Source organism: Lampetra planeri, chromosome 12 (genome assembly GCF_965212315.1).
Source record: "Lampetra planeri chromosome 12, kcLamPlan1.2.h2, whole genome shotgun sequence".
In the NCBI taxonomy this organism is placed as follows: domain Eukaryota; kingdom Metazoa; phylum Chordata; class Hyperoartia; order Petromyzontiformes; family Petromyzontidae; genus Lampetra; species Lampetra planeri.
Window position 1 is genome coordinate 14,046,433 of NC_136118.1, and position 22,156 is coordinate 14,068,588.

Consider the following 22,156-nt stretch of genomic DNA (forward strand, 5'->3'; position numbering starts at 1 on the left):
CAAATGAACCTGTCTAATAACTATACTCTTGGGACAATATAGATCATCATCATCGGCCTTGATCAGTCCACTGCTGGATGAAAGCTTCTCCAAGACCTTCACCAAACAATTGAGTAACAAGATAATCAGTTGTGAAGCAATTCATGTTATCTCATTGCCATGCACATTTTTATTCCAAATCAACCTCGCAATCACTAAACCTTACAAAAGAAATTATAATGCAAGAGTCCTCATAATTGTCTTGTTAATGCTCAATAAAATCACAATCGGCTAAGATCCTATTTAAAAAAAAAACTTGCATTAAGAATGAACAATGCGATTTTAACAATACTGAATTATTAGCCAAATTACAGATGTAGCAGGATGACTTGGAGGGCAAATTATTTGCCCTTTCAGAGTCCCGAGTCAGCTGATGGAGAGTCTGCTCTGGCAATGCTGGCCTCCCAAGTGAGTTGAAATCGGGTTCTCGTTTCATCTTGGGTAGGAGATTAATCTTGGGAAAGGGGAGTAAAATAGATTGGATGATTTTTAGCCCAATCAATACTGAGCTAACAAATAAGTTTATTTCAACTCAATTTTAATGAGCCTTTAAGGCTTACGATATTGTGATGGTGGAGCAAATCAATGACACACGCTGCCGAAGCGTACAGCTGTTAGTGCCCTTGATAGTTCCAGAGGGGTTCTAATTGACATCTCTCTTGCAAGGGCGCCGTGTCAAGCTGGGACATTAAATCTTGTTTCGAAGGTCAACTTGTCTCCCGTCTGCTTACGTGAGCCATGGTGCAGTGAGTAGGCCTGAGCCAGTGGTGGCAAGTCCACATTCCCATGGAAGAGGTCAGTTACACAACAGAAAAATCACTTTTGACTTTCCGCAGCGAACTGACCAACACGGTGCAAGTATGGTAAAACAACCCCCTAGACCCGCCCGGTTATGGGAAGGCGCTGGTATGAAATGATGTCAAACGTTTAATGAAGCACCGCCAGCAACAGCTGGCCGATCACTAACAGCATCATGTGTGGCTCATGCTGCTCGGATCAGATTGCTCACATTCTGAACAGGCCACTTCAGACCACAAGAGATTTGTTGACTGCATGGCAAAATCACGTTTCCCATCGCAGAGGGCTGTTGTGGTTGCAGCTCACTTGTCTGGTCTCACAACATCCTCTGCATCTTTTTTGTTCCCGCTATCGAGCAGGAAAGCGCACTTCCAGACACGAACGATTGCTGTCGAGCGAACATCGCAACGTTCCGAGACTTCAAGAGAACGGCGGAGCTGTTCGTCCGCAGCGCACTGCCGCTTGCGTCACCCCCCGTTGGGCAAACGTCCCATCGCATTCACGCGGACGCCGCCGACAGACCTGAACATCCCCAGATGCTGACAGACGGTTGTTATCTTTTGGCACAGCTGACGGACATTTTGCTATCTCCCCAACACACCGCCTGGCCTCTACCTCCCTCCCCCCCCCACTCTGTCGTGGGTTGAACGGCACAACTGTTGTGCTCAATGCCACGAACAAAAAAAACCCGAAATGGATAAGACGCACATCAATAATTGAAGGGAAGGCGGCACGCGGCTGAACGCAACGCCGATGCGCGCCCTGGCTGCAGGAAGTCGTCGCGAGGCTTCTCTCCCTCCTGCGCTACTCCCCATGCACAAGGTCACAAACAATAAAGCCGTGCCAGCAAAACGCGATCATGTGGCTTGAATGCTGTGCTCTGGATATATTCTGCATTTTGTGGACACCTACATAGCAACTGTGAAATTAACATCAAGCCGCACAGCAAATCGTAGTCCATTTCACAACCCGCTACAACAGATGCCACATTCCAAAAGTGATATGTTCTTTAGCTGTATAGGTGACTGGTTCCCTCTATGCTCATCTTCTGGCTGGTGTCATCTGGCATAGCTGTGCCAGCTGACCAAACCTACCCCAACCCCCATCACTCACCCCGATCACTACCCCAACTACCATCACTCACCCCGATCACTACCCCAACCCCCATCACTCACCCGATCACTACCCCAACTACCATCACTCACCCCGATCACTACCCCAACCCCCATCACGCACCCGATCACTACCCCAACCCCCATCACTCACCCCGATCACTACCCCAACCCCCATCACTCACCCGATCACTACCCCAACTACCATCACTCACCCCGATCACTACCCCAACCCCCATCACTCACCCCGATCACTACCCCAACTACCATCACTCACCCCGATCACTACCCCAACCCCCATCACTCACCCCGATCACTACCCCAACTACCATCACTCACCCCGATCACTACCCCAACCCCCATCACTCACCCCGATCACTACCCCAACTACCATCACTCACCCCGATCACTACCCCAACCCCCATCACTCACCCCGATCACTACCCCAACCCCCATCACTCACCCCGATCACTACCCCAACCCCCATCACTCACCCCGATCACTACCCCAACTACCATCACTCACCCCGATCACTACCCCAACCCCCATCACTCACCCCGATCACTACCCTAACCCCCATCACTCACCCCGATCACTACCCCAACCCCCATCGCTCACCCCGATCACTACCCCAACCCCTATCACTCACCCGATCACTACCCCAACCCCTATCACTCACCCGATCACTTTCCCTCCTTAGCCACTCTCGCCTGCTCTACTGTCACCATCACGACACCACAACTTGCTATAACCCCACCCTTTATTTTAACCACTATCACCGTATATACAATTATATATATATTGTTAGCAAATCGCCTTGAAATAAGGCGCTATGTAATTCTACGAAAGATAAGTAGAAATCATGCGCACACAAAAATTAGTATCGGCTGAATTGCTTGAAAAACATTGTCACTTGGCCCCAAGGTTACGTGTGAGGCAGGCTTAGTGTCCGTCAACATAATACCTGTGCTTCAGCTTTAATAAAACCAAATATAGTCACCTAATTAATTGTATTTGTTCAACCACAATAGCCTCATTTAATCGCAACTCTTTTTCAGGAGGATCCTTCATTTGGAATTGTTTGGTCAGTAATTTTTTCCAAAAAGTGTTTTGCACCTGGAAGGAAAGGAAAGTACCTGGAGAAAGCTCACGCACTCAGGGAAGACGTTGCCCAAAGGTCAATAAAGACAGATTCGATAATGTTCCATCTCACGGCCCACCTCACAGCCAAGCGTGTTTCTGCATCATCATTAGCCATGATCAATCCACCACCTCTCATAATCATGGATAAATTGTTGCATCAACAATCCATCTGGGATCTGCGAATGAACGTGTCTCATCGCTCTATCTCCACGGAGGCCATCCAGGTGTCTTATAAATCGAGACAAACCTCCAGTCTTTTGACTCCAAAGTGGTCAATTACCTCCTTGTGCTGGATTACCACCTCCGATTAGCGCGGTTGGCTACGTGCAGTGCGAAAGAAGTTCAACAGACATTACAAGCTTGTGCCACGACGCCCGCCTCTCACCAAGCGCGTGCTTGCTGATTCACTCTTAACTCTTCCAAGGATAAGGCTCGAGCACTCTCATTGTGGGAAATTATTTTATTATTCATTACACGTGACAACATTTTAAATTACGCATTGTATACCTTTGTTTACAGAATATATCAAGTGTTTCGTATCCACATTACATCACAAGAGACACTTGAGTAATTCACGTTTTCATCATTTTTAGCCAATATAAATCTCTATCAGCTGAGAAAAGAGCAAGGCAAACACGAATACATGCTCCGATTAAACACATTTAGACCTCATGGCATCTCAATATTCCCACGATGTCACCTTGCCCGACGTGTCAATCAGCTGAGCGTGTAGTGTTTGACGCTTTGGTAATTACTTGTATAAATTACAGGCCCACTGTGGTAAATGAACTGTCAATGCTGTGCAAACTGGCTGAGTGGCGAGGGCATTGACTGCAGAGCTGCTACCCAGCGGCAGGGGAGTTGGAAGAATCATCGATGTCATCATCTCTTGGCAAGGCGACGATCTGGTGCCGGAGGATGTGTCTTCGTCAGCTCGGCGATGCGTGCGTCCTTTATCTGCACCAGCTGCTCCAGCCGCTGCACCTTCGCCTGCAGCAGCTGCACGCGCGCGCACAACCAGGTGAGCACGGGCCAAAGGCATTGATAGGAGCAGCAACACGGGAGAGAAGTAACTGGACTCCTTTCGTTAATCGGCAGAATTAATCATCATCCTACATCCATCATTTATTTTACCATAAGAAGTTTAAAGGAGCCTTAGTATTATTCATGGAGTTGAGCATTCAACTCTGAATTCACACTGAACCCTAGGAACTCAAAAGTTGCCTTAGTCTGACTCTGTGAGCCTCAGAGACTATCATTGAACCCTGGGAATCTTAAAGTTGCCTCTGGATTATTTGCCTCATTTGGTGTGAACGTGTCTGTGTGTGTGTAAGCGAAGAGATTCATAATTTCTCCATAACTGTTTATGCAGAGAATATACAAGTGAAACAATACAAATGAGATTGTGATATCTGCCAGATGTTGTGTGGTGTCACACAGTCTGTGATGTCACATTGTCCCAGATAGTATTGAAAGGGCACAGTTAATATTATAGATGTTATCGTTATTATTGATGTACAATGCAGGTCCCTCTGAACAACCTCCGCAAACACAGCTGAAAGTTGCATATGCTATAAGCCAGTCTTGCAATTTACAAAATGCGTGAAATATAACACCACAGAAAGTAAACCGTGTAATATTAATTGCTGCAAAACTAGTCCAAATGCAGTAAAACATAAAACAGGGAAGATCGGTAAAACAATTCTGTTGATTTTGAAACACTCGTTACTTTTTGCGGCCCAGGGTGTCATTGACAAAGACGTGTTGAGTAGTTTAGTTATTGACGCTTGTGCACCACTGCAGCAGCAGAAAATACTAATAATGTGTTTCATCTTGAACGTAAGTCGAGGTAAATCCCTGAAATTGCTCATTTCCTCATCCAGCTGCTTCACCCAGCCGTTTCCCTCCCTTTAACAATGTTCCCTTGTACTCATTCTCTCTTGGATGCTTCTCGCAAATCGAAAATACCACCTCATACCACGACACCTCCGATTAGCACGTTTGGCTACGTGCGGTGCGAACAAAGTTCAGCACACATACACACTCACACCCCTCTTATCTCTCCCACATATCGAGACCTTTTCTTCCACGCTCTCAATCTCCCTGCCTCCCACACTCCAACTCGTCATTTCCCCTCGCTGACTACCTCGGCGTCTATTTATATTTCTCCCCCTCTCATCCTCGTGTTGTTCTTCTCACTGCGCCCCCGCCGTCTCACTCTCTCCCCGCCGTCTCGCTCTCTCTCCCGTTCTCTCCCGCTCTCTCCTGCTCTCTCGCTGTCCATCTTCACACTGCTCGCCACTCCTCCCTCTGCAGGCGGCTACTGCCGTAGGTTTGAAGTTTCAAGTTCCATGTATCAGGTGTAGCCCTGTGAGCCATGCGGCTCTTGAGTCGGGTGCAATCGCAACAAACTAAATATGAACGGAGAACATCTTAAAGCGACGACGCGCAACAGAAACATCCTGGATAAACCAGAAGAAATTCCCACCGTATTACAACGCTGTGTGCAAAAATCCCAGTGTGATGTAAGTCAAACAATAACAACCCTAAGACAATTTAGATTAAAGTCATCCGGTCACTGCCCCAGCCAACCCCGCGTGCCTCCTCACGCCGATTCCCGTTATAATTCTCGCCGCTCGAAGCTGCCGCTGCCGCTGCCTCCTCATAGGGCTCAGTGGCCAAGCGGTTCTGACAGCAGGAAATACGTTGGGGCTGGATTAAGTGCGATAACAGACAGTGATAAAAAGATAAGTAGATAAGCCCTCGACAAAGGCGGGCAGGTTTTGATCTCTATGGGCTAGATGGTTCAATACTTTCGACTCCTGACAAAACATAGTTTCAATGAACTGCCACGAATGTTTACGGTGAGTTTGTGGCAGAAGGCCGAAAGGTCGTGCGTGAGCGTGCACACCCACGGGACGGTGTGCCGATGGACACAACGAGAATCCTCTCCCATTCATTCACGCCGAAGGCCTAAAGCGTTGGCGAAAGTTATTTTACTCACGATCATTGAACGAGCAATGCGCTTTACGTTAACGTAGACAAATATGAAAGCACGAAAGCAAACTCGTAAAAAGTCATCATCATTGTCAGCCACGATATATCCACTGCTGGATGAAGGATCTTCCCAAGCATTCCCCATGCCCAAACAGAGTGAATGGCCCAGTCAGAAGAGTCCGCATACATCCCCGCTCCTCTCAGAACAAAGTCCTCGCGAGACTTTCATCGCAGTTGCCAGCCTCGACCCGTCGAGGGAATTCTACAATTCCGTCGTAGGGGGATACTCTCCCATCGAGGTCAATCACTGCTGGCCTCAAACGATCAACGCCTTCGTATTATCGACCCTGCCGGGATGATAAGCTGTGGTAACCCTCGACAGGAATTTGAACTTGCATTGTCTTCAAAAATTTGCTTGTTTTTTCGAACATGATGATTCTGACCCGTCTCACAACATCTTCCACGATGTACATTACGACATTGAAAACGAAACCATCTCCTGCCCCCTCGCACGCTTGCATCCTGCCCTTGAAAACGTGCGATCATTTATTTGCATTTGGCTCGTATAATATTTATGGTACATTTATGAGCGAGTCTTGTGGTGCGTTTACAAGATAATGAGTGGGTCTTATTTAAATGCTTGGATTGAAGCATGTACTCGGGCACATGCGTCTCGTTCGTTTGAATGGAATCACCGGCTAAATAGAATGAGGCATACTTAATTATGCATTATTAAGACTTAAGGGCTATGTTAATACCATGACACAGTTTGTACTTGAAGAAAAAGCATTTCCAGAACATGATAACCTAAAAAACATGTTCGGCCAGTGTTTAAATCAGGAAATAAACAAGGCAATAAAAATAATAACTATGAGAATAATTACCGAATTAGCATGGCTCTGTACTTTGGGAAGCCATGAATCAGGCCTGGCAAGCAGTTTTACTCTGTGCTTGACAAATCCATTTGTCAAGGGGACAAATCACTTAAGTATGGCCACTGAAAATAAGTTAATTAAATCACTGTACCACTTTTAGTTACCAGAATTGAAACATACATCATCTAACCGTGATTAATATTTTTTGCCCTTCACTCGTGCATTTTTTATTTGATTAAAAAAAAAAGTTTGAAAGGCGGTGAAGCAAGTTGCTTTTGTGAATCCTAACCCTGTCACAGCCGGGGTGAGAGGCGAGCGTGATGTTGGGCTATCCAGGCACCGTATGGAAACGTGTAACTGTGTGTCAGCAACACATCGGATTACAAGGTTGGCTAGTGGTCTTAACTGTGTACTGGAGGGAAAGCCAAAGTATGCTCTAAATCAATCACAATGTAGATGTTGGTCACCTACCTAAAGTAACCAACCATTTAAACATTAATCAGGTTGGCGGGCCATGATGATACTGTTTGGCTTTGCCTTAAAGGCTCTATGAGGTTGTCGGTGAAACATGAAACGATAACGGAGCCCAGAGCTTTAATAACCTGCTCTCTGTCTCCCCGACATCCAGCTGAAGTGTACAAGGTCAGGTGCAGTTGATACAATTAGCGCAGGTCACACACAACAGTGTTAATCAATCACCCAATACTACGGGCCTGACTAAAGCATGCTGTGCTGCAACGCCCTGCTAGAATGAATTCCTTCAGTGAAACATTTTTTTTATGCGGCAATTCAAAGGACAGCATTCTTCAAATTAATTTGATTGTTTCCAATCAGCGTGGCATTGTGGTTAAAGCAATTGACCCGCAATTCTTAAGGCTGAAAGTTCCGATCTTTTTCGGGGGTCCAATTTGTTGGAACTGAACGGTGTTCATCTTGTGGAAAGACTGGTCCCTGCCATCTCCATCGGCTGGGGTTGCCGATGGAGATGAGTGCTGCCCCACTGATTCGAGCAGGAAGACCCTTTGAGTTCGCCAGAGTACACACGTAAGGACATCGTTTGTCATCACCAGACTGCCATAATCATCTAATGTCAAGATAATTCTAAAGTGTAATGGAGGCCTGGCGCAAAGTGGCAAAGTCAGATCCTGAGCCGTGTGTTGGCGGCACGTGTCCGTCATCCAGCAATCTGAGTGCAGGGTTGGTGACGTCATTGTGTGTGAGGCACATATCTACAGGGCAAAGAAAAACCTGTAGGAAGCAGTACCCCAAGTAGGTAGGAAACCTGTTCCAGATTTTGTGTTATCTCCTCATACGTGCAGCTTTTCTCTGGGCATTTACACGTCTCCTGCAAGCAAAGACACCTCTAATCAATCGGCCAAACATTTCAAGCAAGACCCTGCCTGAAAATCGTCGCGGCTTCTCTGGGTACATAAAGAACGACTCTTGTATTATTATAACATTGGCCGTAAATTCCCGGGGATTTAGGATTACTGGGATTCAGCGGGAACGCCGAAGGCTTTGTGAACAAAAATCGCTCAAAAGTCCTCCGGAAAACAGCGTGCGGCAGGCACGTCTAGATGCGCCATCGCTTGTGGCACGTCAAAGAGGCTTTTACGTTGGCATGCAGGGCGCAGGGGTGAGCACACGGTGGGGTGAAGGGCAAATGCAGGTGCTGTGGTGTAGCTGTAACCTTCTCACCCGAGGGTTCCTCCGTCGATCCCATCCCTCAGGAATATGAAATGTGTTTTCAGGTTTAATTACCAATGCATCTTGCACTTTAGTTGGAGACACTAACCCGGCTGTTTTTTCTGGTTCCACATTTCTACGGCAGTCGCCGGCCTCTGCAGAGGGAAACCACTGATAATGATTTGATTAAATGTACAGGAAAGTTGGGTTTATTCATACTGTTGTATTTACAGCACAAAGTACATGCCCATCAAGGTGCCCTCACAGACAGCAATCTTGTCACGTCATGAGCAATGACCGTGGAAGAGACATTGCAGAGTTGTGTCTGTTATCTCTTCAACTGTTTATCTGCACATCTAAATTGCTCTGCTGAGAGATTTATTCCTTTATCTCGACGCTGTTTTTTTGTTTGTCACGTAAAAATGTAACTCTTGCTTTGTTTTTGTTCATTGTTGCTGGCCGGTCTGAGACCGCTGATGTCGTCAAATATGATACGCAGCACGAAATAATAATTTGTGTCATTGTGGAGAATATAAGTAACACAATGAATAAGCAGACAGTACACTTCCTTCCCATTTCCTTTGTCTCTGCAGATGAGGAATACAATTATTAGAGTACACATTCCATTGGCCACGCGGCCTTCAGGGAGTGAATTTCCAGCAGCATTGGTTTGAAACTAGCAACCTCTGGCCCAGTTTTGACCTTCAAGTGTTTCATCAGCACAGTCAGCTTTGCTTCAACCGACGTTGGTGAACTGCCAGATGTTTCGAGGTAAGGATCCTCTGTATTAGATGTGGGTCCTAGTTTGACGCAAAACTATAAAATATGCGACAATATAATCATTAGCCTCGTCGTGGAAAATATAAGTAACAAAATAAGAAGCAGATAGTATAATGCCTCCTTGCCGTATCTCCCCCTCCACATAAAATACATTCGTATTTTTTGGAATATAAATTTTAATATAGGGTTTAATTGCACCAGGAATTTGAGCTTAAGTTGTGCCTCACGAGAGTGCTGACACAGGGATTAGCCCCCAGGGCACCTCGCTACCCCTATTGGGAAATTCTTTCAATAAATATAAAACATTTTAATATATATATTAGCAGCATGTAATCACCGTTAAGAAGACGTGTTTTCATTAATGGTTTTACATCCATTGATCAATCATGACGATGGTTTTTTTTGGAGTCTGTCTCTGTTTCCCAGCAGGCAGGGCTTTTAACTTGGGGAAAATGAGGCTTGTATAACAAGGATGAAGCCCTGGAGGGAATTATAACTTTGGGGAAAAAAATAATCTAATTTTCTCAGCAGGAAATCATTAATGTTCCCAAAGTTAATCCCTGCTTTAAGATTTTCTTCAGATAAAAGAGAGGTCAAATATCTATCTGAACAATAAATAAAGGCTGTGTGTGTTGTAAATACTCTACGTTTATTGCTGTGAGAGTTGGCTGCGCTGCTTGAATAATTTGCTTGTAATAGCAACTCGAAGAGTTAAAATTTCAGTCGAGATCAACTCAGCTCCTCATTCCGCACAATAAAGTATTTTCAGCATCACTTTTTCGGGGCTCAGTGTGGGAAAACTCACAAGAACTGCCAAAGACAGAGAGCACTGTGGCATAGGGTAGTCCATATCGTGGCCATCCCGGAAGGCTAGAAATAAATTAACAAATGTTTATATATAAGGAATAATGTCCATAGATTAAGAGGGAAAATAAAAAATCCACATTTAAACTGGCTGGCCTGACGAACAGCACATACAATTAAAGTCAGGAAAAGTTTCCTAATTAAACAGGATATAAGATCGGCCCGGGATGGTTAATGGAAAGAAAGTGGATTGGTGGTGATGGAGCGTCTGGGTGTCCATGTGTCTGTATTTGTCTGTGTTTGACAGGTTGGCACAGTGGGGGGGGGGGGTACAGGTGGGGGTGGTGCGCCTGCCAGCAACCCACGTTTTATTAACCCCAAAAAGAACTTGGACCAATCCCTTGACCTCCTGCCAGGGAGTGTAGCCAAACTACTGTAGTTATGTCACCGCCATCTAATGGGGAATGATAACGGTAGTTGCTTTGGCTGTGTATGTGCATGTATGGGGGTCAGTGCGTGTCTGTGTCAGTGTGAGCACAGGTGTGTAGACAAAGACAAATATGCCCCATATAGCCTCTTCAATCTGTTGGGGACAGTCTCATCGAGAGTGGTAGTGCAGTGGTTGGCATGCTGCACTACAAACACATCGACGTGAATTCAATTCCTGCTCAGATATTCGCCAACTTTAGTGGTGAACATCTGAACTTGTCCCGGGCTTCCCATGAAGTCAACGCAGCCTTAAATGAGTACCTGGTGCACTATGTAAACATCAGCACTTGGAAGACCAAGGCAGCTGGGCGTGGTGCTGGCCACACCACCCCCTCGTGTGCAGTGTTGGCCTCCATAGGTGCTCGCTACTAGCATTAGCCTCCAGCAGGCTGTTAAAGGCTATTGTGCGGATCTTTGTCTTTGCACAGGTGTGTGTGTGTGTGTGCACTGGGCGGTACCAGCACGGTCTCCTGGGCTGCCCTCAGTGCCTGGTCTCGTTCTTGTAGCAGAAGTCTCGCTTCGGGGTCGAGCCGTGCTTGAGAGGTGTCAGGCCCTGTCCCAGGTGACCTTTACCGGGGACGGTGAGGGACAGACATCATGGCAGGGAGTGCATGTTATCACCGTAAATAATAATACGCATATTGGAGTTTCATGATTCATTCGCAGGCTTGTTATATTTCGTATCATCATCATCTGCCTTGATCTATCCACAGTTGGATGAGAACTTTCACAAGCTGTTGCCATCCCTCATGGTCTCGAGAGGGAATACTTTATCTCGCTCCATCTCCGCGGTGGTCATGCTCTCAGGCATCCAGGGCCCTTAGGCTGCCACACTCGCGCCACAAGAGAACAAGATTGCAGATGTACGCCACCACACTCAGCAGCGTTTTAGGGCGATACCTGTGAGCTGACCTGAGATCTTACATTTTTGTCCTAATAAGCCACTCAATGCTAAGCTATGTCACAAAAAATTAATCCAGCTACTCTTAATTCACCAGCGGATGAAGACCTCCCCACGTCACATTGATCATGGTTATTTTGTTCACCATATTTCACCGTGATAGTTCGTAGAGATTACAGAACAGAAGAAGGTGGGGGGGGGGGGGGTGCAGGACCGGTTCTGGTATCACTTGCCCCTGGTGTCCCCAGGAATCAAACGCAGGTAGCCGGGTTTATAGCACACTGTATAACCACTCAAAGTCACGCAATTTTCGACGGCATAAAGCCAGTCACATATGACTGCACAAAGTTCCGTGTGACTTTGCACTAACTTTGGTTAAACATAGCTCTGGGAGGTTATTCTGTAGCTCGACACACACAGCCAGCCACTTAATCATGCGTGCAGCTTTAAAAAAAACCTTGCAATTTATCTGCTCCATAAAACAGACCTTTTGAAGGCTGTTGAATAACAGCCTGCGATGCATATCCAGATAATGTATTCACACAATGTAGTGTGACCACCAGTCCATTGCCCCGTGTTCATTTGAGCGCGTTTGGTTGTGACGACCACTGTGAAGCAGGTTGCGCAGCGCAGCTACGGCTCCCGCGCGTGATGCAGGGTCTGCACGGCGGCTCAGGTCGTCCACCCGCACAGTTTACGAGCCGCACCGCTCCGTGGGCACGGCCCCTCCCTCGGGGTCCCTCCAACCCCATCCTCCTCTCTACCCTTCATGGCTGGAGGGTAGTAGCAATTGAAGGAAAAAAACCCTCATTTAAATAACGGTTCTCATATGCTTGGGAAAGGCCAAGCTATTATTAGTAACGTTATACTACTTTTGTAATTTTCCATCCGTTTATTTTTTTTAAACAAAACCATGCCCCTAAGGTTGCCCGATGCGACGCATGCCACTGACGGCGGGTGTCTCTCTGGCGCGTTGACCCCGTGACATCGCCGGCGTGCACCAGGACCGCCGCCTGGTGCGAACGTGTAAAGCCGCCTCAGGAAAGCCGAGCCACGTGGCCCACTTTGAAGGGTTGCTGTTGGTTTGGCATGGCAGCGCGACTGGGGAAACGTGGGCCGAGTCCACTTGCCCGGTTCGTGAACTGGAGGGCCGCTCTCGTTCCTCTGCGGTCATGGGAACGTGGCATTGAGGCTTTACTTTTAAGTGCTTGACTCTGTTGTACTAGGAGTTTCCGGAATGCAAACAGACTTTGTTCTGAGCTTAGATTCCAATGGCAAAATTTAGATTTTTTTTTTCAATACGTTAAGGGGAAAAATGTAAACGAAAACACAAGGACCCCAAAGTGAAAAACACCTGGAATAAAAAACAAGATCTGGCATGAACCCCGTGGTTAGCACACACATTACACGCTGGCGAACACGTGCAGAGGAGTACAGTTGTTTTTCAAAGTGACCGAACGACTGTCTCGTAGTCGTGATGTGTTGATGTGCACAATCCATGGCACGGCATGAAGGCGGCGCGGGACGTGTGCGTTTTTACCGGGCCGTCCCGGTTATTAGTGACACGTGCAGAAGGGAGGACCAATAGGCAGGTGCCGACGTGCGGTGCAGATGGAAGCAGGCGATGCTGTGACGCCTCGTGAACGGAATGCGGTCTGCAGCTGGCTCAGCGGTAGTGGGTAAAGTGGGTCAGTCAACTGCGCTACCACTGGCAGTAATGCTTTGACAAAATATAATAACAATAATGTCATTTGTCGATTAAAATGGAGTGTCCATTATGATATATTTTTTAAGGCAGCCCTATCAAACTCTAGCAACATGTTTGCAGATATTGTACTACTGCATTTTTGGCTAATATTTTTATTCAAGATTTGAACTCCCATAGCATCACAAAGTTCTTGTCTTGCAATTCATATTACGGGTTCTTTAACATTCACTCTTCATCATTCACTTGTCCACCTGAGCGAGCTACAAAGCATGTTGACCCGTAGGCTGACAACAGGGACACAGCACTCATTGATTCTGGTGGCTAGCCAAGCCCGCAATCAGCACTGTGGAGGAGAGGGCTGGTGGATCACACACATTCCTCCATAGCCGTGAGCGCCGTGGTCGGCATACCCTGGCTTGGCAGTGTATGACAGCAGTACAGCAAGTGGATAGATTTCCATCTCTATTCTAAACTATACTAAGCTAAATTTCGATTTAAAGCTTTCGTGACTGCAGGGATTCATCTTCTTGGTTCTTTCGGTAAAGTCACGTAGAAGGGAAGTAATAAAATAATAAAAATAAAACATAATAAAACGTCGTGAGAATTATTTTATTATGTTTTATTTTATTTTATTACTTCCCTTCTACGTGACTTTACCGAAAGAACCAAGAAGATATACTAAGCTATTATTTAATTTATTATTTTATCTTTAGACGTGACTTAACCGAAAGAACCAAAGAGTAATTCCTGCAGTCACGAAAGCTCCAAAATTAAGATACACTAAGCTATTTGCATTTTACCAGGTAAGGCCCACTGAGCTATAGAGCTTTTTCAGAAGAAACCTGGCCACGAATGATAGCTCAACGAAGTGGCTTTTCACGTGGAAATGTATCGCAGCCAAATCATACTCTACACGCTTGTTAGTTCTGTGGAGGGAAACCCGGAGAACTCGGAGAAAAATCCACACGATCATGGTGCTGATGCCGGCTGCTCTCCCACTTGTCTGGTTTCCCGTGTCTCAGAATCAATCCCGCTCCCTGAGAGTGAACGGAAACCGTGAGCATTAACATTTCTAATATATAAATATTAATTAGATGACGACGATGATGATGGACTCTCACTGGTGGTTGGCGGGGTTGCTGGTTCCTCCTGCTCCCCTTGGCACGTGTGGGGATCGGGCTGAAAGCAAACAAGACAGACGCGCAGCTGTAAACACCAAACAGCAACACTTGGGATGCACGACGGTGGCTGGCTACTTTAACATTCAACGCGGGATCCCGTTACACGACAATGAGACTCTAAAGAGTGGCGACGTGGCCCAGTGATACCACATTCGCCGCTCGTTGCAGAGGCTCATGGCTCAACCGCCCAGCGACCCCTCCCCCTGGTTATTACTGCAGATGTGTCAACAGTATAAATACGCGCCGTCCGCTTCAGAGTAGACGTTAAAGATCCAGTGACGCCATTCCCAAGAGGAGGTCACTGTGTGCCGACATCACGGTGCAAATTTGCCATATTTGAATTACCCGCAAAATTCCTCAAATGAGATCATACATCGACAGCATCGCCCCGCACTGTGAAACAAACTTAGCAAGACCCTCCTGAAAACGATCCATGAGACGCAGAGATGCTTTCCTGGGTAAACAAGTGGAAAAATAATAATGATGATGATGATAAAAGAAAGAAGAGCACATTGGAATAGGACGGTCGATATTCACATGTTATTAACAAAGTTCTTATGCTGTGAAGTAGTTTCAGGAATATTAGTAACTGATCATGTGTTCACCAGCAGTCAATAATGTGCCTGATACGCCGCTGCCAATCTAAGTTTTAGTCTAACTAGGGGTGGGACGCTGTCTTTCCGACAGCTCTGTTTCTTCACCTGAGGACGGCTGCTTGTGTTGTGGCCGAAACTTCGTGATAATTTTTTATTTAATAATGTTTTATTTTTATTATTTTATTACGTCCCTTCTACGTGACTTTACCAAAAGAACAAAGAAGATGAATCCCTGCAGTCACGAAAGCTTTAAATCGAAATCTTACCCTCTTGTCTGTTACCCAATAGCTCATATTAGGTAACTACAGTATTAATATGCTAATTTAATAACTGGACATTAGCAAACAATAACAGAGTGTGTTGTAGCTCATCAGGCCTCATACTGCGAAGTTCACACTCTCCAACTCGTATTATCATCCACTCTATCTCTCTTACCTCTCTATTCTTGTGCTATGAAGAAAGGACATTGCCCAAAAACTTCACCTATTATATATTTCTATTTTCAGGTATTGTTCTCGTGTTGACAAATGTGCTAAGTTGTTGTTAATTGGGCTTTGTTCACCACGGCCAACGCAGCAGCGTCACCAATTTGTTCAAAATACAATTCCGCAATACACTTAGTGCCCTGTAATGCTTAAATGGTTATTTTCTTTGAAATTAAATGGCATAAATGTAATCATTAGCAAGCGAATTATACATGCTTCATTAAGCTTCCGAAATGGGGAAATCATCGTGAGTAATTGGGTTTTTTTGCAGCAAACAAAGCTTTGCTGCTTAACGTGTGAATAATGATGCGTTAAGTGTCGTGAAAAATAAAATTCCACACGTGTGAGAGCACTGTCGAGACATTACGAGAGGTTTCATATGTAAATCACAGGGTGATAACTTTAGCTGTTACTTCCTGCCGATGGGGTTTTCATCGGCTGGGAAAAGGTGTTGCCTCGTGTTACAAGCCCCTTCGGCTGTGCCAACTCCCCTTCTTTATGGAGGCTCCAACGAAATGTCGGGAGGGAGGGCTGTTTTATATAAAGCATACGCACAGGTGCGGGGTCCTAAACTCGACCCACAAAGAGTCTCCATGGCATCCAGTGGGGCCACACTCATCTCCACTGGGCCACGTTCCACATTCCCATTGTGGGGTCAGTACACAGCTCCATATATTGACCATAAAGGGAAGATGAGCAGTGGACCCGGTCCAGGAGTTAAACTCACAACTTTCCAAACGCGAGTTAAGTTATTTTATTCATGATCTCTAATAAGTGCCAACCAGCATCCCCCCCCCCACCCAATTTGAACATGCTTCCCACATATGCTTCACCTTGATCAGATATGTATAAATAAAAAATGTTCTTGACTATTCTAATTCAGGTTAAAGTTGTACTATTACAATGAGTTGCCTGCACACACCGCTGCTGCTGGTGGAAGGCCCTACACCGCAGGGACAACGAGAGTGCCCCTCTGTAGGGTGTTCCACCAACTCTTACATGCTGACCACATCTCCTGCAAGAGGCGGGAGGAGCCACACTTGGACAACAACAACAACAACAACAATAATACTTTCAACTTGTAAACGCGCACGGCTTTCGTTTGCTCTCAAAGTAAGAAAACGGCTCAGAGGTGCGATGAGGAACCACCGACAAGCGGCAAGGAAGCCACTGGGCACCTCGACGCCAAAGGGGAGGGAGCTTTATACGGTACAACTAAAACTACACAACGATTTTGTTCTTTTAGCAGGCAAGGCACACTGAGCTAGACGGCTCTTTTCCAGGAGCGACCTGGCCACAAGTGATAGCTCAACGAAGTGGCTTATTATCACGTGGAAATTAATAATCCGTGAGAATTTTGTTGTTTTAATTTTATTATTTTATTATTTCCCTTCTACGTGACTTTACCGAAAGAACCAAGAATATGTTAAAAACAATGATGCACTGAAGCGACTCTCAGGGCATGTGCATTTGTGAGTGACCTTCAATGCAGGCTACATCAGCATTCTGGCAAGGCCCTCTGACCTATCGTTAATTGTACAAGTGTATATCTCAAACGGAACGACTGCTGCTCAACCAGACAAGACTGCATCAATTTACCGCCAATCACCAACCCTTGCTGTTTTCCTTTTGAAGACATTTCCCAAATGTGTTTCAGGTCCTTAGGAAAACACCCCTTGTCTTGGTGATTTATGTGCGATCTCGGCTCTGATCCTAGCTTTGCAGTGGTAGCCCCCAAGCAATGCTTGCTCACGCCACTCATTTAGAAGCAGTAGGGATTGCATGCGATGGAACATTCACGTTATGAAGGTCATATGTGGGGCATCCCGTAATATTGCTGCAGTAAGCATATTCTTACATGCGGTGCAGACATGCGAGGCTTTGTGGCGCCTTCATGAAGAAACCTCTCTGGCTCGATTCCCGTGCTTCCTAAACGAATACTTTGTGGCGCGGGACTGACCAAGCAAACTTAATGACATTTCGTGATAACGGTAATTTATCCAGAAAGAGCCTCAATCGGTCTCAGTAACGCCTGTTAAAGCGGTTCCTGCATTAGGATGTTTATAAACTGTATGAATTACAGTGTTTTACACGTGGGACAAAACCGGAGGTAATGGATAAAACACATGCCTCGTGCAACAGGCCTGACCAATGCAAGTTGACGTGTTTTGTTGCTCAAATGATAAACATGGAGGTGCTCAGGTGAGACGGAGCTCTTCAATATTCTGCTTGTGCGTCAAGCTTTGGCCACAGGGCAAGAATATTGGTCACCCTTGAACTGTAATCATAGATCAAGTTTTGACACGTCTGTTTGATTGTGTACATTTTTCTCCGTGCTCTTTCATGAAATATATTTTTTGCCATTTGTTTATCAGTGCCAGTTGTGGAGGCAAGCTCATTTCCCATTTTTTTCATCAACCACCTTGTGCCCAGGAAGATTCATAGCATGGAGACAAATGACAATTGATCAACATTCGCCACCTTTATAGATCTCTCTTAAGCCGCTGAAGTGTTTTTCCCACTACGTTCTGTGTTGTCAAATAAAATGTAAAGACATCAGTCACTGCATAAGGAACTCGAGCTGAGTGGATCGTACGAGTATTGCCGTGTCCACCATACCGCAACGAACCCGCACGACTAGAATCCCAAGTCCATAGAGAAGAACTCCTGTTGTTGTCAGCAGCAATACTATGGACCCTATTCTCTATGATATTATCCGTGAATTTACTCCACTTATCCAAGGGATTTTAAAATATTAAATACACACAAGCACACACCCACAGAAACAATGGATATACACACTGACATACACACGCATAGAATCTAATATACCCGTTCGCACACACACACACACACACTGATTTAGCTTCCCTGGCCCTGCTGGGCCCCAAGCCAGATCTGCATGTCTCACGAGGTCAGTGATGACCTGTGGAAAAAATCACGGACGGATGACGGCAGATTATTGGAAGAATTGGGCCGCAGATAATAGGAGTTTTTGTGGACCCTAGAGCTCTCGTAATTGAAGTTGTGGGTAATAGTTTTTTTTGGATATTCTGGGTTTTTATCTGCAGTAACCAGACTAAAACCAAGTTTGATGGTCTCAATCTTATTACCAATGTCTCAAAACAACTATTATATAACGGTAATTTTATTTCATATATGTATCATTATGGTAAGCCCAAATCTAAGGCCTAAGAATATATTGTGATTGTACAAACATGACAAATTCAAAGTAAACTCACTGGCCAATCAACATAAAGGAGCACCATCTTTGTGGCCGTAGTGAGAGAGGTCTTGAGGAGACGCTAGAAATTATGTCGTGGTATATCTCCTAGAATTAAAGAGTATTGATTCCTGTAGTCACGAAAGCTTCACATCAAGATTAAAATCAAGATCTCCTAGATTGTTTCTCAATATATTGTCTGTTAGGAGTTCCAGAAAGAATGTTTTTCACATCATATTGTGGCACCAGCATAGCACAACCGGGCTAAGTTGTCTATATATGCATAACCCTCACAGTACTTGGGGACATTTCTACTCCAGTATTTCAGCTAAAGTTTTAATCCAGAATGATGGCGTAGGTGGTTTGACCACATAACTTCCGCATCACTGGATTTTCGTTGTAAAGATATACTCGATACATTATGCACGAATGAAGGATAAATTATAAATATAACCAGCAGAATGTGGCTTTAGAAACTGGCACATGTATATTTTTGGACCGTGCATTGCAAATGCCGAATAATGCTCCAAGTTCCAGAGACGCTCGGAAGACCGGTACTCATGCATGACGGTCCATGATTTAACCAGTACATAGTAAAGAAAACAAACTCATGAAGAAAAATGAAAGGGTTTAGATTAATTTAATCTACCATGGTGAATATAAAATACACACAGAGGTGCCTGGGAGTCACGAGTTGTCAATGACGTGCCATGACAGCGGAGCCACAGATATGTGGTGTGGATGCTGAGCCAAGTCAGAGTTGGCTCCACGAGATTATTTTTCTTTTACAGATGTGTGCTCTTGCCAGACGAGAGACCTTTGTATTCCAGTTATTTCTGTCCTAAATATTGGCAACAGTTAAGACTTAAAATGTGTGCACACAAAGATGAGGTATTAAAGTTGCACATGGGTGAGAAGGCTGGATGGTTTTAGAGGCTGAGACCCATGGCCAAGCAGTGATCCAGTATAGTATTGTGGAGTGCAGATATACCACTGTAATGCCCAGGGAACCCACCACTATTATATATGGATTATCAAATCCTCAGCAAATATTTCTTAGTTCCACAATGCCATTCATTGCACTGCACCTTCACCCGCAAAGTGGTAATGTGCAGTTTAGAGTTAGACACAAATCGAACGATTCATCTGTATAGCTGGAGAACTGCAGTCGTGTCTTTGTGGTAAGAAAGGGCTATGTCCTGTGCAGAGATGTGGACACTTGGTTTCTTGCCGTGCACATTTCACCAGCGCCATCAACATATTGTGACTGCTGTCCCATTCCTCATGTTGAGAAGGAAGACACTTTGACTATTATATACATTGTTAAAGAGTCTCACCATCGTTAACCAATTCTCATGACAATTATCCCCTGGTTTTTAAATGATAGGATATAACTATTTAGATGTAAGGGTGATTTAATGTTAGGGAATGAGAGATTTTAGTTGATGGAAAAATCATAAATACTGTAAACAATTCCTGGCTTAGATTTGTTGACTGGGCCAATTGTCTAATGTAAAGAAAAATGAGCAGCACTTAATGTATACTACTTTAGAGTAAGTTGCTATCGTTCCCCTATTAATAGACACATCCCTGAATTAGTAACAAGTAGTTTCCACAAATAGCTAATGGACAAACTTTGGAAAACATCACCGCCCAACTCTCAGTCAAGAATGGGGAGACACATTTTTTTTTCATTCTGTTCTAAATATTTTTTTTTATATGCCAATAGAGTGTTAGCTTGGCAGCCACTGTCTATTAAGAGGTAAGTTCTGGTGGCAATGGAATACATTTTCTCTTTTTCATATATAAAACAACGTTACAGTAGCTGAAGCGCACTGGTCATGTGGGCTGCGAGGCCTGATGCCGAGGCACAGAATAGAGAGAGGCCTGTTAGCTCCCTGCAGGACTCTGACACAGCACGAGTTCCCCCAGACGCCCTGCCATCTCTTCAGTGGCCTGTTTAAACACTTAGCATGGCAAGAACACTGCACAGTGTGAGCGAAGACTCGCTACTAGCCAGCAAAACAACCACGGTGCAGAGTCAGGGGAAGCTCATACCGTCATGTGTGTGTGTTGGGTGTGTGTGTGCTGTGTGTGTAGTGGGTGTGTGTGGTGTGTGATGGATGTGGTGTGTGGTGGATGTGGTGTGTGGGTGTGGTGTGTGTGGGGTGTGTGTGTGGTGGGTGTGTGTGGTGTGTGTGGTGTGTGTGTGTGTGGTGTGTGTGGTGGGTGTGTGTGTGCGGTGTGTGTGGTGTGTGTGTGCTACCCTCGTGTACTAGGGCAGCGTTGGCAAATCGGCAGCTGCGGGGCCGCATGCCGCGGCTCTTTGAAGCGCTGCTGCTTCGTGACGTCATTCGCACGTGTTACGCGGCTCTTTAAAAACTGAGGTGGGGGGTGGGTTTCTTCACCAAATTGGTAAATAAAAAGAAGAAGAGTTTCTTCTTGGTATTTTGGTTGCGGGTGGGCTGTAGTCGGGGAAGGGGAAATGTGGTTCACCAAGAACGCACGAGCACGCTTCCAAATTGTGCAACTTCCAGCAAAACAAATGTGTTTATAAATGCCCCTTGCCACCGCTGCTGCCTGACAGTTTAATGATAAGTACTTCTTTATTATCAATGCAGGTTCACCGAATTTGTTTTCCACATGCGACGTTAAACTGACCCATGGGTATTGAGCTGTTTTTTTTATGGATACTTTGGCTGTTTTTGTGATTAAAGAAATTGTTGCGTATCTGCATCTTTTGTGTTGAGAAAAACAGTTGTAAGCACTACTGGGTATACGCTATATGAATAAAGGTATTTAAAATAACAATACACTTCTGTACTGCATTGTAAATAACCATGCATGTGACCGGTGTGTTTTTATATTTTAATTAAACCATGCACTCGCTGAAACATGAATACACCATGTAAGCTTGCTACAATCGTTTAACTTAAAGAAAAGTCAATACAGAAACCCAATTAAAAAATAAATTACAAACGTAAATATGGTATAGCCCTTTCGTTAATCCACTGCTGGATAACGCCCCCCCCCCCATGCACACCTTGCTGCTTGCGGGGGTTACTTGACCATACTTCACCACGCTGGTCAGTCTGGACTGGCGAATGCTCGGCGCATGGGCCTTGCTGATGGGTGCCACACAACGATAGATGCCATCAGTGCCCCCTGTTGACGACGCAGCCCCGCGGCAGTCGATCGTTCCTGTCCCACGCATGGGGGCTCACCCATTCATGCACTATTCAGGCTCAAACCTGCTTAGCTTCTGAAAAAATAAATATTGTATTGTGAAGAAAATTAGGGATATACAGTAACTGACTTCAACGATTTACAACATGCTGG

The 22,156-nt window shown here is 45.3% G+C and overlaps 1 protein-coding gene across 1 annotated transcript in view; it reads right to left on the reverse strand.

Moving 5' to 3' along the window:
- Positions 1–3,537: 3,537 nt before the first annotated feature.
- SPEF1 (sperm flagellar and cilia associated 1) overlaps positions 3,538–22,156 on the reverse strand; it is a 49,427-nt gene continuing 30,808 nt past the window's right edge. The window contains exons 5-7 of the mRNA XM_078599611.1: positions 14,454–14,511; positions 11,182–11,290; positions 3,538–4,091 (exon numbers count right to left, since the gene is read on the reverse strand). Coding sequence (XP_078455737.1) covers positions 3,975–4,091; positions 11,182–11,290; positions 14,454–14,511 — 284 coding nt within the window. The 3' untranslated portion in view covers positions 3,538–3,974. The remainder of the gene's footprint in view (positions 4,092–11,181; positions 11,291–14,453; positions 14,512–22,156) is intronic.